The sequence below is a fragment of the Thermobia domestica genome, chromosome 5 (assembly GCF_964235325.1).
Source record: "Thermobia domestica chromosome 5, izTheDome1.hap1.1, whole genome shotgun sequence".
Classification (NCBI taxonomy): Eukaryota; Metazoa; Arthropoda; class Insecta; order Zygentoma; family Lepismatidae; genus Thermobia; species Thermobia domestica.
In genome coordinates this window covers 311524976-311541736 of record NC_137458.1, presented here as the reverse complement: position 1 = coordinate 311541736, position 16761 = coordinate 311524976, and the positions used below count along the sequence as shown (strand labels likewise).

The window sequence follows — 16761 nt, the reverse complement described above, 5'->3', positions numbered from 1 at the left end:
CATACCGGAGCAGCCATATTAGCACCATAAATGAAATGATTCTTCTGACAAAACACTAATTTCTGGACTTAAGAAATGAATGAATCCATCTTTTTTTTTTTTTTTCAACAATATTAAGTCAATAAGAACAGAAACCTCCACAATAAAAGTGACCAAGTTAAAAAATAAAAAAAAGAAGAAGAAAAGAAAATCTATCACAAAAGCAATGGACTGGAAAAATTAAAATTTTAAATTTGATTCACTATTTCACCTCACATCCAAATTTCAACATTTTCTTGGTTTGCAACGGAGTAAGCTGTAAGATCTTTACTGCTTATTTCTTTGAATATTTATATTTATTAAAACGAACAAGGAGAATTTTCTGGGAGGGGAAAGTGAACCACAACTGACCACCTCCTAGCTACGGGTCTGTTGAAGCAACACTGAATAGAAATATTTCAGGATATCTCAGCAATGCTGTTAATCCAGGCTCTGTCCATAAGAGCTGTAGAAACGTCGGGGATGACAGCAGATCTCTTCAGAACCTGTTAGAGGGTGATCAGTTAATGAAAAAAATCGAAGGTAACACTTCCGCAACCGGGGCCTTCATTGTGAAATTCAATATTCAAAATGGCGCCCGCGCGCAAGTACCAAATTTAATTTGAACTGAAATATCTTCTCACAGAAACAAGTTAGAAACTTCGTTTTTGTACCAAATTAAAGATAATTGATAGTAGAAGTAAGAAAACGGAATATATTGTTTACATGTTGCCGCCATATTTAAAAATAACGGTTATTTGAGCAAAAAATTAGTCTTTCTCATTTATCTTTTTTCATTTCATGACAAATAACTATGAAGTTATTAAAAATATGAAAACGAAGCCCAAACTAATAAAAGGAGCATGATCTTAGCTTTCTATCGTTACCAATATCTTTAGTAGATCTTAAAAAATGACGGAGCTATTTAAATTTAAGTGCCGCAGGGTGTAGCGTTTTTGGACTGTTTAATAAATTACTGGAAAAAACTCACTACGCGCAAAACTTTCAAAGCTATTACTTTTCAACAAATTAAAATAGTCCATTCATTTTATCGATAAATTAAAGGTAATAGGTTGCTGTGTCGTAGGAATTGAAATAATGTTATTGCATTTGTCAAATATTATTATTAATAGGTTTGTTCATATAATATGTAGCTAATGTAATTATTATATTGTTTTATTTTGCAGTCTTTGATGTCATGAGAATTTACTTTAATTTGATGATAATATCATGTGTGCTTTTGAGAGCTAGTAATATTTAACTAAGGTTTTCTACAGTTTCAAAATTTTTACGAATATATGACTTTAGCTGTGCTTTAGAGAATATTTACATATTTCTTTTCAGAGCATAATGTAAAATTACTGACACTCAACTTTAAACACTCATGTAATTTTTGGAACAATTGAAGAGGCAGTGACAGATATAGTAGGAGTTGCACCATTTTCAAGCAGTAATTCACTCAGATACATTTCAAAAACGATAAACTTTGCTTTTGTGCAGAGGTAGTCTTTTAAGACAAATTGAATTTCAATTTTGTTTTCCGAGAAAGCTCAAAATCTCTCCATTTGCACCGGTAGGAATGTGTACATGACAGATTAGCTAGTAGTATAGATAAGGTGGTTACCCTTTGCTGTCTTTTCACATTTTTGACCGGGGTAATTAGATATCATATAAAATCCCTGCTGGTGCGTGTTTAAACATTGCTGCAGCTCCTGAAGTATACAACAAACAGATCAGCAAATGTTTGTAAACCTTTCACTCGAGTTTTACGAAGTTGGTTCATAACATCAGCAGTAATTGCTGTATTCATTGATGAATGTCCTTCGAAAACGTACTCAGACGGTCCCAACAACTTTCGCAAAGTAGACTAAGTAGACTAATTTATTTGCTTGACGAAACAGTGGAAGTTTTCGTCTGTGAATGGTCTTCGACAACGGAGTTGTTTTGTACAAAAATCGCTCGTTTCGGAATGCCACATAAGCTTCATGGCTACGTGTCAGGTAATTCAAGATTTCTTCTGCAATAGAATCTGGTACAACTTCATGCGACATGAAATGGTACAACTTTACAGGACTGTGAACTTTGTACGGGATTTTCCCTGCGCTCCATAAAATTTTACCATTCTGTTAACAAAGTTATGAACTACATCAAGTACATTACTAAGGAATTCATGGTCTGTTTGTGATATACTAAGAATCTGACTGAAGATTTGGCATGTCGAAAGAACTTCGTGGTAAGACAGTTCCCACTCCGTAATATAATTTTTTCTGCGCGTCTGACCCATAATTTCTTCCGATGATTTCTTAGATCCATTTATAATCTGTTCAAGTATCATATCAGCACCAATTTCGCTAAATACATTGTTCATTCTTCTGACTACGAAGTGATCATTCATGAACTGAGCATTTATTTCCGGGTGTTGAATCTGCAAATTTCTAATTTGTTTAAGATAGAGGAACGCGCACCACAGGAAATTGATTCGATTGAATACCATGAATACCGGTAGCAACTGCTGTACAATATACAGATGCAGCGGCCGGTATCCTTCCCGGTCAGCTCTTATAAGGCTTTTCAGCAGAAATAAAACATGTAAAAACTGTTCAAGGCAGTGGCACTGCTCTGAGATTGAGCTGAGTTTCTCTGAAAAGTTCTGCAAAGCTTCGATATTTCATCCGAATTAATGACCAACTCCAAGAACTGATAAGAGCACGTTAAGCTTGTCTTTCTTTCATAATTGTCATAGTGTCAACGAACTGCTGGATGACAGACCTACAATATTCAAATTCTTCTTCCAGGAAAGCCTTCCCTCTAGCATAAACACATCTACAACATAAACAAACCTCTCACTGCCCGAACGTAGATAGTTCCATTTAGGATACTCTCGGTTACTTTGGACCCAAAAATTTTCTATGAAAAGAGACTCCAAACCACTACCAGAAATGTACTTTCCTGTACATACAAGAATGTCATGTGGAATGATCCTAGCGTGAGGACAATGTTTGAAAATTCATTGCTCCTAAGTTGAATTTCGACAGCAATGTGATACACTCCTTCGTCATATACTACAGGCATTGAAGATTGGTTTGAGTGTATAAGTAGGCTCTGGAAGTTTTTTCATTCCTGTATATACACTATTACATTCCCTTACTGGATACGGCAGTACTGGAAGAAAGCCAACTTGTTTCTTGGAAACATCTGAATCCGTTATTATCGCATTCATAGTACCCCGCGTTAGAGTGGATTCTTTAGTTTTGAGCTCGTATGCAGCATGCATTATGTCCTGAGTAAACTCCTTCTGATGCAGATTATCGATGTCCAAATTATACAGTTCGGGAAAAATTGTCAGCGTGTTTTGAATCGATATAGGCTGTACCTTCCTTTCTTATTTCTTCAATTGCTGAGATGGAAGCAAGGATCGAAGATGACTGGAGGTCTTGCTAATACCGACTTCGAAAATTTCGGTTTCGATGGGACTTTTGTTGGCACTTCCCAGCACCATGACTGTATCGTGGCTATCAAGGATTCTTGACAGAGTAGCCTCTTAACGGTCGAAATTGTCCATAGCTCCTACCGTGAAACTATGAACCTAAAAGTGGCTTGAAAAAGACAAGATAGAGGAACAGGTCTTTAGTGTATATTGTGCAAGGATGCTTCGTGCTTACATGATATCTTTATAGCCAACTGACAGACCTAATTTATTTATAGTTGAGATCAGTTGTCTGATTTTGCATTTCTCATGAATTGAATGTGCCACCATTAAATGCATGGAGGTTGCTTTCCTACTGCGATATATATTATAGATTAAAGTCTGGAAGATTGATTTCAATAGATTCTGAAAATTTAGATTTTGTTGGTCGGAGAATTCTTCAAGATCATTTTCACTGTCTTCGTCACTGATATGTAGATCTTCGCATGCGTCCCAGATATGATGTTCAGCTTGACCACTTGTAGCACTTCTGCTAGGAAATCCAAAAGAGGTTGAGGAATTCTAGTTGTTGGCCAGGACTTACAAAGTTGCTGACTGTCCCCAAATGCTCCTACAATACCGAAATATGTGTGAAGGAGAGCCGTTCGTACTTCTTTCGCTGCACTCGTAAGTATGTTAATCGATCTCAGTTTGTCAGCTACTTCTTCAGCACTAAATAATGAGTTGAAACCTAGAATCGGTTTATTTCTTTTCGAAGGCTTCGAAAACGTTACTTTTGCTCCTAAGTTTAACTTCGTTGTTATTAAAAGTAAGTTCAATGTTTCCATTAATGAAGTCTCGAATTTCCGACAATGTTAATGCACACCCTCATCCAATAGTTTCTCGATAATTGGCGCCACTTTATTAAACACTGCACTTTTATTAGTTTTCTTAGACTCGGTAGTTGTGCTATCTAATTTCTGAGAATATTTATTGAACTTCAGAAGATAGTGCTCAAGACAGGCCTTATGATAATAGAGATCTGCACCGAAAACAGGTAATTTATCCTCCAAATAACAAGTTCTCGTAAATTCGTCATCTTCAAAGAACATGGTTGCGGGCAAAAATGTAGTTGCACGATTTCATTCACATATTCTGTACTTTTGTTTAATTCCGTTGTGTTTCTCTTTCCCACATACTACTCTTAAAACATTTCTTGCTTTCTTGTTTGAAGATGGTGATTGTCGAACTGCAATATCTACTCTCATTTTCTTTGCCATTGGCTCAGATAGAGATTTTATTGAACGTTGATCCAGCTCCTCAGTTTCAGTACGTTCTCTATTCTTTTTCTTCCGTAACAACACATTCTTGCTTCAATATAACATACAGAATGCGTTATTACAACGATACAGAAATTCTGCACCTCGCTGAAGATCCTTAAGTCTTTTCAGAACACCATTCTTGCGAATTTCAGCCGCAGCTATAGCATCTTCTCTCCCTCGGAAAGACGACATTGTTTTACTTGATTATTCGCCACGATTCTGGCAAATGATGCAGGCATTTACGTCTAATACGTATGCAGAGGAAGAGGTGTCTCGGGATAGGGAGATGCCAAACAGGTTTTCTATAGACATTGTCTAGGATATTGGTGCCAACTATGGGTTTTTATTGTTCCACTGTACACATTAGAGTCTGCAACATTAGCTACATAATATATGAACAAACATGTTAATAATAATATTTGACAAATGCAATAACATTATTATTTCACTTCGTACGACACAGTAACCTATTACCTTTAATTTATCGATAAAATGAATGGACTATTTTAATTTGTTGAAAAGTAATAGCTTTGAAAGTTTTGCGCGTAGTGAGTTTTTTCCAGTAATTTATTAAACAGTCCAAAAACGCTACACCCTGCGGCACTTAAATTTAAATAGCTCCGTCATTTTTTAAGATCTACTAAAGATATTGGTAACGATAGAAAGCTAAGATCATGCTCCTTTTATTAGTTTGGGCTTCGTTTTCATATTTTTAATAACTTCATAGTTATTTGTCATGAAATGAAAAAAGATAAATGAGAAAGACTAATTTTTTGCTCAAATAACCGTTATTTTTAAATATGGCGGCAACATGTAAACAATATATTCCGTTTTCTAACTTCTACTATCAATTATCTTTAGTTTGGTACAAAAACGAAGTTTCTAACTTGTTTCTGTGAGAAGATATTTCAGTTCAAATATAATTTGGCACTTGCGCGCGGGCGCCATTTTGAATATTGAATTTCACAATGAAGGCCCCGGTTGCGGAAGTGTTACCTTCGATTTTTTTCATTAATTGATCACCCTCTAACAGGTTCTGAAGAGATCTGCTGTCATCCCCGACTTTTCTACAGCTCTTATGGACAGAGCCTAGACTATGTCTCTTCTCGGACGTTTTAACTCACTGCGGCCTGATTATAGTGTTGCCAATACGCGACGAGAAAAGGTGACTGAAACTAATAACTAAAAATGTACAAGAATGGGCAGAAACTAAACAAATAAATATTTGCAGTTTTGAAGTTCCTAGAAGTAGAAAAAAAGGTCCTTGCATAACTGTGACAAATTATTAGTAAATAGTGGTGGATGTGCCGCAATAAAAAAGTGAAAGTTTCACTTTTGTCTTATCACTACCTGAGATTTAAAGACTAGGTTCAAAACTTAGTTTCGTTTGTGCTTTATTGATAAACGGCTTTCCTACTGGAATGTGTTTATTTATTTATTTTTTTGGTATATGTGTTTTAAAGTGAAACAATTTAGCTCTCAATTTACGTAATACGAGGCGCGTTCGAAAAGTAACCTCCGATTGGTTACTGTGCGTGATATAGTGGCGGCAGCGCTAATCATTTTCTAACAGACGTGCGCGGTAGATCAGTCTGCATCTAGCCATGATAGAAAGAAGGTTGTCTGATCATTAGGTCCACTTTTGTAGCGTCTCAAACTATGTAGGTATACTACAATAATAATAATAATATTAATAATAATAATAATAATAATAATAATAATAATAATAATAATAATAATAATAAAAAGGCGCCAAGTGCGAGCTATTATACGTTATCTTAGGGCAAAATAATCTTCGCCAGCAGCTATTCATTGGGAGCTTTGTGCCGTGTATGGACCAAGTGTGATGAGTGAAATTGTTCGTGAATGGGTTCGTTCATTTAAAAGTGGACAAACAAACATTCATGACGAAGAGGGGAGTAGCAGGCTATCAGGAATAGCAGGAGTAGCAGGACTGATGAACTCATTCAGAAAATTGGTGGAAGAGTTCGTGAAAATCGACGTTTCATAATCTCTTCTCTTCATCTCTTCAATGCGTATGAAGAAATGGCTTGGATCTCAGTGCTTTAGTGACGAGGAGCGGTCACAGGTTGGCTCAAAGGCACAGGCGGGAGATTTTTATGCTGATAGGATATCTAAACTAGTGCAGAGATATGTAAGTGGTTGAATGGTTATGGAAACCATGTTGAAAAGTAGAACAAAGAAGTAGTTTTCAGATAAATATAATAAATTCTTTTTATTTACTTTGGTGTTTCTCTTTTTAACCAATCGGAGGTTATTTTCCGAACGGCCTTCGTACTATAGTATTGTCTCTTGTAACAGGCTGAATCCAATCTTTAAATTCTGGCATATTCTCCCATTCAGATCTATAACTTTCAGTGTACTGAGGTTTTGGCATTTTTTTTAAAAAAAAATGTATTGTTCACACTAATTACTATTGTTTATACATTCTAACAAAGCATTAATAAAGAAATGCACAGAAGATACATAACCAGTTTTTACAAAAATACTCCGGCAGTATTCCAGTTCAGTCCATTTTACAAACTTTGTGCGCATACAAACTTGAATCTAACTGAGCAAACTTCAACTTAAAAAAGGCAAAACAATGCAATAGAAGCTTAAAAAAAAAAAAAAAAAAAAACATGGCTAGAGAAGCCACTAGTGACTTTCTCGAAAAGTAATGGCTAGCCATTTTCTCAAAATGGCCAAATCTAGCCACAAAGTGGCTAATTGGGCAACCCTACGGCTGATTATAGCTTACTTGATTCCCATTGACTTAGCCTCACGAAATAAACCACCAAAAGACATTTTGCTTTTGCCTGTATTTCGTGTTTTCTTTTAATGATGAACAACGTATATATATGTGCTTTCGTTTTTGATTTGTTTGTTCAACATTGTATAACGTTCAATGACTTTATTATTAAACTTTGTATCATATTTTAAAAAAGTTGGAACATTTTGTATGAATATGTGTTTTCCACACCTAACTCGGATTTCTCGTAAGTTCAGGTAGAGCTTTTCTATTTCAAGTTTGCCCCTGCTGGTCCTGCTGTTGATGTGTCTTTTCCCGTACTTCTCTCGAAAAAAGAGAAGGAACAAGTTGCTGTGGCCGAGATCCTTGAATGGTTGGATGCAGACAGGGTTGCCACATGGAATTACTTCACGGGCTTCGTTGTGCACTGCCTTGTTAGTCACTCTAAGTAGCCTACGATCTTCACTCGTCAAGATCAAATGACTGAACGACAAATTGGCAACACAGCAGAGGTCGTTCACTTCTTTCCACAAAGCAAAGGGAAGGTTTCCTACGTAAGAGGGCGGCGGGGGTGGGAATGAAGTATGTTTCACATATTTTCCGAGGGCACACTTCAAATAGAAATGCTCTAACACTGTATTTTCCACAAAACTTTAGTATTTTCTTTTTTACGAGTCTACCTTTCAAGGTTATATAACTTACCAAGCGGAGCATTGCAGTTAATTTTGCTATCGCCACTTCGTGATCCTTCGTAAAACACCCAAACACCTCGTACGTCTTCGTACATACAATTAGCAGGGGTATCTGCTAAAACATTGCTTACTGCAAACCCTGCAAAGAGGGCCAGAAACAATGACTGAAACATAACGATGGTTACAGTCGACAGACACTAGCAAAAAATCCACTGCTCAAACCCTTTTATATAAAGAAGAGATTACGTGTGATAAGTGATTTATTATCTATGATTTTGGAGGGGAAATCACAACAAATCAATTTTTCAAGAAAACCTGTTGTGAAAGGTTTACAGATTATCACGAAAGATGGCCCTGAACAATAAATGGAAAACTGTAATTGTCTTTTTCTGTTGATAAGAATCAATAACAATATAGTCTGTCCGCAAACTTTTCCTTTTTATCTATAAAGCACGGCTAAATCATGCGAGTATTCATGCTTCAGATAATATATAATCTTCCCCTATATCATAAAGTTAACTCTATACTCTGAACATATTTTTCTGATTGCAATTCATGACTTGTAATTTCCCAGCGGGAGCTCATGCGGTTCGGATTCCACGTTTATCAGTAGCTCCCGTCTCATATAGCCTCGCGGCTGAAAGGGACGTTAAGCTCAAAATCAACTCAACTCAACTCATGACTTATAATATGAGTAATATGACATACAGACCCTGGGAAATTATGGTGGTAGACAGAATAGAAAATGCAGGTGTTCAGACATAAGTTACTAAATCAAGAGATTGATTCGTTTCAGTATATTGATGCAGTATCATACTGTGTCCATATGGGTGATTAACGTTCGTTTTGTATATGTAAGGATGCAGGGTTAAAATTGGATTCGAAAAGGAACGAGGATACAAGACGTCACACCGTCCCCCGAGCCTATCTTTGTCCATTGTAATATTTTAGAAAGCGGGGACGCTATAGATATTCTTTGGAAGTAGGTCATAGGCAGAGCTAGGAATTGTTTGTTGGGGAGGCAGTGGGGGGCAGACCTTTTGGTCGGTCTAGGAGGTCTTGGTAGGTTATAGGTGGCATTTTTATTTTTTGTCAAAAAGTTGGGGGGGCAATGCCTCCCCATAACTCCGCCCATGAAGTAGGGGTACGACATCCCCTCACATTCCCTCTCATTTTCACCCCTGTAAGGATAAGATATTGTTACTTATTTAAAGTGCAAGTGATAGAACTGAAATAAACGTGTACATAGAATACTAATGGATCCATTTGATTGTTAATTGACAATGTAAAAAACGAGTTGTAATTACTTTGAAAGCAGTTGTAATTAACAAAAGTACAATTAGCAGTTGTAATTGTATTTTTGTTAATTGACAATGCGAAACCAGAGTTACCGTTACGCCTAGCGTTAAGCGGAGGGTAAGGTTATATAAACGGAGAGTAGGGACATAGCATAAAATTACTGTGGTACCTGGAAACAATGTCAATACTTGTCTGTAGATGAAGTTTTCCACTTGATAAGATCGTTAGACAAAATGGGAATTAGGCTAAATCGGAATTCCCACTTCACATAGAATGGCGGGCAAGATTTTTATCTGCAATTGACAGATGATTAAGTGTTAGTAATTAGCCAAAGTGGGACAAGACGAAGCGAGCAGCAGATATTCACAAAATATTTGTTCCTATTTATGGAAACATTATGAGTGTTCATCATATAACAAACTGGGATATGAGTCGAACAACATGTAACTACTAGTGGTGGGCACAAAAGCCGGTTTTTACAAAAACCGAAACTGATTTTCAAAAATTTTCAAAAAAAACTGTTTCGGTTTTCTTCAAAACCGGTTCGGTTTTTCACCAGATCCGGTTCTGGTTTTCTTCAAAACTGGTTCCGGTTTTTTCCAAAATTGGTTCTACAGTATTTTTGACCAGCATAGCCCCCTAGTGTTTCGTTGTTCTCCGGAAACCGAATCCGTTTCCACAGAAATAGTTTCATGTGTTATCCAAACATTTTAACTGAAACCAGTTTCGGTGTAAAACCGAATAGATATTTAGAGAAAACCGAAACTGCCATCGGCGAAAAACCGAACCGGTTTTTGGAGAAAACTGAAACCGGTTTCATTCAAAAAGAACCGGTTTTGGAGAAAACCGAAATGTCGGTTTTTCGAGTTTCGGTTTTTCTAGAAACCGGTTTCGGGTTTTTATAAAACCGTTTTGCCCATCCCTAGTAACTACCACGTCAATGAAGATAACATGCTGGTTTAGTGGTAGTGCGCTTACCTCTGGTTCGTGGGGTCCCTGGTTCGATACCCGGCCAAGTATATTTGTGGTGGACAACATCATTAACCTTGGGTTTTCTCAGGGTACTCCCGTTTTTTCCCACTTTCTCATTCCACCAATTCTTCTATCATTACTCATTGCTTTAATCATCATCTTCCTTAGTCTAACGAGCATAATTGTGGGATGTTAAACTCAAAGATTTTATTTAGTTTGCTTTCCATTTCACGACAATGAAGAGATCAAGAACGAAATTGAAATGCAGCTGACGCTGGAATTCTATGATTGTGGTATGCAGAAGCTAGTATCCCAATTTAACAAGTGTTTGGAGAATAGCGGCAATTACGTCGAAAAATTACACCTGTCAACATTTTCAAATTGGCATGAACAGTCTGAGCCTCAGCTTCTGACAAAATCCTATAAACATTTGACCTTACTTGGACAACGTATACTTCAACATAAGTAAATGACTGTTTAAAATTCCCGTTAAAAAAAAAAAAAAAAAAAAAAAAACAGTTTCCACATCTGTTGCACCATGCAGGTCTGATTCTTATTTTCTGAAAACACCTTTTACCTGATTTGTTTTTGTTACGTTTTTGTTTGTATAAAGATAACAACATACATTTTATTTATCTTTCAATAGTAGCTACCTATCTGCTCGTTACAAAAAAAAAAAAAAAAAAAAAGATAAATCAAGCCATATATATTCTTACCTCAAACGTTTCAGTAAACCTTCTTTGAGAGTTAGTGTAGCTATTATGTTCACAAATTAACTTCGTGTGCTCATTTATCTTAGTGATGTAAATTTTCCGGAAGATTTTCCAGAAAATTTTCCAATTCATGAAAACATACTCCACTTATTTTTTCGTACATCGTTGTTTAGCCGTAATTTTTTTTGTAATAAATATTGTCTGAAAAAAGTTTCATGAAGTGAAAATCTAACGATTCTTTATTTCTGCAAAAATGTTTCAAAAACTTCAATGTATTCTTCCCTCAGAATTCACCTTCGATCTCACAAAATCATATTTCGTCAGTTTAATACGTTCAAGACTGTGTTTTCTCATAGCTTCAAACACAATAAAATCAAAGCATTTCTTCTTATTTTCTATTAAAAAAATAATCTTTATAAGGAACTGGAACTTTTATGTAGTTATTTCATTACATAGACAGGCCTATGTGTTAAGAAATAATGATTTTTTTTTTTGTTTTTGAAATAACTGATAAATTCACATTATTTTTCGCTTTCTTGTTACATTTTAAACAATAGGATGAAATATTTGTACTCTATGAACTCGATTTATGTTCCCTGCACTTTACACATACACACACACACAGAGAGAGAGAGAGAGAGAGAGAGAGAGAGAGAGAGAGAGAAAGAGAGAAAGAAAGAGAGAGAGAGAAACACTATGTAAGTTTTTACTTCCCAACTCGAAATATTTAGAAAATTTTCCGGTTCCTTAAAGTTAATTGGAAAATTATAATTTGCTGCTGTCTAACTTTCCTCTACAGGAGTTCAATTTTATAACTCAATGTGCAGTTAAATATAGTGGAAAATTTTCCACTTAACATACTTTATACATAATATTCAAAACTGTCCGGGTCATGAAAAGTTTTTCCACTTGTTTCTACACCATATTGAAAATTTTCCGATCCATGAAAATTCCTTTCACTTGTTTTTACAGAGAAATAAAACTTTTCGATTCATAAAAAGTTGTTTTACTTTTTGCTTCAAAATGATGAAAATTTTCCTACTTATAAAAAGTTTTTAGATTTTTCCATACACGACAGAAAATTTTTCGACTCATGAAAACTTGTTTCAGTTGTTCCTACATAACAACACAACATTGCTGCACGTCCTCCAAATAAGAACAGAAATAAAATATTGAACTGCTGAACAAGACTGTACTATTCATAAAAATAAATACTTTATTTTTATGAATAGTACAGTCTTGTTAAGCAGTTCAGTGTTTTATTTTTGTTCCTACATAGTACCGGAAATTTAGCGAGCCACGAAAACTTTCAGATTCTTTAAACGATCTTCCACTTTTCAATATTTCTATGCATGAAGTCAATCAATTTTATGATTAATGAGCAATTGTTACTTGATCACTGATATTTGTTTAGAACGGAAAATTTTCCGGAAAAATATAGAGGAAAATTTTCCACCTTACATCACTAATTCCACTGTAATCAGAACAAGTGGCGATGGTTTTCTCTTTATATTTATTGGAAGAATAAAGAAAATATTTGCGTAAGAGTTGGTAAGTAAAATTAAAGTCACATTTGTTACTATTGACACATAATGAATACTCAAAATAGGTTGGAAAATACTACTGCAATAAAAGCGATAAGTAAATATCTTATCTATCCATCACGGTTGTAAGATTTAAAAGTAGAACACTGGGAATATCCAGATTCAAAGTAAATATATATATTTGTTTTTAAATTGTCATTCTTATGACGTAATGTGACTTGGCACTTTTCACTGATAGAAAGAACAGTCTTTGAGTTTCAATTCTTGAGGTTTGTTGTTGTTGTTGAGTTTGACTTTATCGTCCCTTTCAGCAGCGAGGCTATATGAGACGTGGACCTACTGATTAACGTGGAATCCGAACCACATGAGCTCCCACCGGGAATCGAACCCGGGTCTCCCGTCTTGAGGTTTCCGTTCTTATGCTACATGTAGGTTATGACCAACACAATCAACTATTAACGTGGGGTCCGAACCATGACCGAGTGTTGAATTTGCTGTAAATGCTGGGTGTGCAGGTTACAATGAAAGATTAAGCCTTACAGCATTGCCCTAACCCCTTTCACACTATTTTGGCTTCAATACGCGACAATTCCTTGAAGAATAGACCACGGTGGCTCAGTAATAGAGCGTTCACCTCTGGTGCATGAGGTCCTTGGTTCAATACCAGCTCGCGATAAGTGAGTTTTGTAGTGGACAAACACCGTGATCGTATTTTCTCTGGGTTCTCCCGTTTCCTCCCACTTTTTTTCAATCCACCATTTCCTTCATTTTTCATCATCACCGTCTTCTTTGCCTAGCTGACATAATCGTGGAATGTATCGTACAACTCAGAGATTTCATTTCATATCGTTTCATTTTCACTCGAAGATTGGTTTACATGTAGCTCTCAAACCTTTGAGAATAGAACTCGCATTCCCATGCTCATATAAACTTTTTTTCCCTTAGAGTTATCCATATTATCATTTCCCGAAGCACTGGCGGATCCACGGGGAGGGCGGAGGGGGCGACCGCCCCCTCCAAAGGTTTTATTTTCTTCCAGCATTTACCATTGGGAAATGCTAATATGGTCTTACCCCGACTAATCCAATCTGTGCGACAAGTCTGGCAGAGTCTAATCAAAATGTGTGGAACTTAATAGTATCTAATACAGACAGGTTTGAATTGTGAATACTTCTATCCATAGTTCCTTTAGACGGTCGCCATAAGCCTCAAAGGAGCATCATTCATTGGACGAATAGCTGTAGAAAGGAGGGCAAGACTCATCATTCTTTGAATTAAAACTGTATATTTTAAAATTGTGCCCTAGAAATAGGATATGGAAATGGAATTCGGGTTCCGAAACTTTAATTACCTTTACCTTGAATAAAGAGAAATATTGAATCTCCAGCGTTCCTTACCGAAAAGCTCTCTGAATCTAAGATAAGACTTTTCGGTTGGTTGATTGATTGATATGGAAATTCGAAGAAAGGAAGGGGGAATGGGGTGGAAATTATTTTAATAAGATGTCCATCTCTCCGAATCCGTTAAGCTTAGAGACTTGAAATTTCGTATTTGGATTTCCCATTTAAAATAATTTGACATGCGTTTCAACGTTTTTTGATACTTTAGTAAAATGGAGAAAAAAGTGGAAAGAAAAAGGATCGGGGATTGCAAATATTATAATACTAAGATATCAATATTCAAGAACCTCGGAAGGTTAGAAACATACGAATTAGTTTATGGACTTCTCACTTAAAATAATTCAATTCGTATTTCAGCGCTTTTGATGTTTTACCTAAAATAGAAGAAAAGGGGTGGGAATTATTATTATTATTATTATTATTATTATTATTATTATTATTATTATTATTATTATTATTATTATTATTATTATTATTATTATTAAGATGCACATATTTCAGGGTCCCTTACGGTTAGAAACATGAAAGTTCGTAGTTTGATTTTTTATTTAAAATAATTCAACATGAATTTGAGCGATTTTTTCCACTTAACGTAACAAGGAAGAAAAAGAGGTGGAGGTGGTTCACAAAATGCCTTACGAGGTGTTTGAATTTTGTGACAGAGTTTCAGCTCAATCCATTTCTATAAAGGTAACCAAGAAAGTTGTATCGCTTTATCACCCACCATCTTCGAACATCGATGTCACCTAAGACATACTTGAAAGATCAAGAAGAGTCCCCATCAGCATTAACGACAAAGGCCATGGATTCCATCTCGGTAGAACTTGATGGGAAGTGAAGTGAAGAAGGTATCAAGTGCATTTTGCACCTCTACTAGAGATTTGAACTGGCGTCCTCTAAGGTGATTGTCCAAGGAATAGAATAGGTGATAATCGGACTGTACAATGTGCGGAGAGTATGGAGAATGCAATAGTGTTTCCCATTCAAGGTGTAGAATAATGTCCTGGGTCATCCTAGCCACATGGGCTTAGTGTTGTCCTGTAACAGGAGGAGCCTTTTGCGATTCAAAAATGTTGGCTAAAAAGTTTAGAGTTTTTCCTGAACACGATTCAACTGCTGACAGTACACAGTTGCATTGATGCTCTGACCAGCTGGTAGCAGTTCCCGTTTCACGGTGCCGCGAGCAGTCCACCAAACACACAGGAGGACCTTCTTTTGGCGAAGTGTTGGTTTCGGCTGTTTTGGAATGGTTCACGAGATGCTAATAAATGATGATGGTACCGTGGAGCTTTGTACAGAACCCACTTCTCATTACATGTCAACACCCTGTCTAGAAATACCTCTTCCCTCAGACGAGACAGGTGTCTGCTCGCGTTGCCTTCTGGCCCCGAGTCACATCATGTGGGACACATCGACTCAACTTGTAGTGCTTCCCAAGTTAATGGAGGTGCTGCTAAGTGGTTTCTCCAGTTCCTCACATATCTGGCCACTGTTCGCCTCAACTGCTGCCTGAAGATCTTCATTTTGTACATTCGTTGGTCTTCCGGCACGTGTGCGTCTTCAAGTGTTTCGTCACCGTACTTAAACTTGTTAAACCACCGCTGTACTGTCCGCGTAGTCACGACATCATCACCAAAGGTCTGACATATCTTCCGCCCCGCTGCAGCGGTGTTTGATTCTAGTTTGAACTCGTACAGCATACACGCCCTTATGATGCTCTGTGGAGGTCCCATGTTCACTCTGTCCTTACGCAAGTTTACGGCGTAACTGAACTGCCACAATCAGGTAGTATGTTGGATATACTCACATCAACAATTGACTTTCGCCTTATCTCCATTCACATTCAAATCACGGTGTGAGGGCCAATTGAACACAGACCTTTGCAAAAAAACGACAGAACTTTTTTGGTTACCTTTATACATGAAAGACAGAAGGAAGAACGCGAAATATTGTGCCACAGTAACAAGTAGGAGCATTTACTACATTGTGAGACTCGTATGCCGAGCAAATTGAGGATCTCGTTTGCAAGCTCCACCTACGCGAAAGTTAGTATAATATAATTTTATTGTTGTTGTAAGCACATCTATAATTATAATATGTTTCGTGGTTCCAGAAATATAGAGATAGATGAATTTTGTATTATGCTTTATGTATATACTTTTGTTATCTATTTACCGAGCCTGTCCTTTTTCCAACTGTTGTCTCACATTGTCATTCAAAATATCAATGATTGGAGCAAATTGTAAACTCTTTCGTTAAAATGAATGCCATCGTCAATACAGTATTTTCTTTTGTGCAAATACTGTGCAAGACAGTGCATCTGATATATTGTAGTGAGTATGTGGGAAGTGAATCATGACACCGCCACGCCTCCGAAACGGAAGTGCGTTTTAATTTAAATCTAGAGAAAGAATATCTTTCATTAATAATAATAATAATAATAATAATAATAATAATAATAATAATAATAATAATAATAATAATAATAACCCTTACAATTTCGGGTCCCAAAACAGAATCTGGGAATCAGGTTTACTCACACACACCCTCTAGCCGCGGATTCATATGCGTCCCATTCTTGCAAATTAAAATTCTGGTCACCTTGAAGCTATACTCATCTTCCAGGAAGCGAATCGCCCCTCC

The 16761-nt window shown here is 36.4% G+C and overlaps 1 protein-coding gene across 1 annotated transcript in view; it reads right to left on the bottom strand.

The window, feature by feature from the left end:
- Positions 1-8378, bottom strand: part of LOC145686785 (dipeptidyl peptidase 1-like) — a 57005-nt gene extending 48627 nt beyond the window's left edge. The window contains exon 1 of the mRNA XM_081760442.1: positions 8201-8378. Within this exon, the coding sequence (XP_081616568.1) occupies positions 8201-8363 (163 nt within the window). The 5' untranslated portion in view covers positions 8364-8378. The remainder of the gene's footprint in view (positions 1-8200) is intronic.
- Between the last annotated feature and the right edge of the window lie 8383 nt (positions 8379-16761).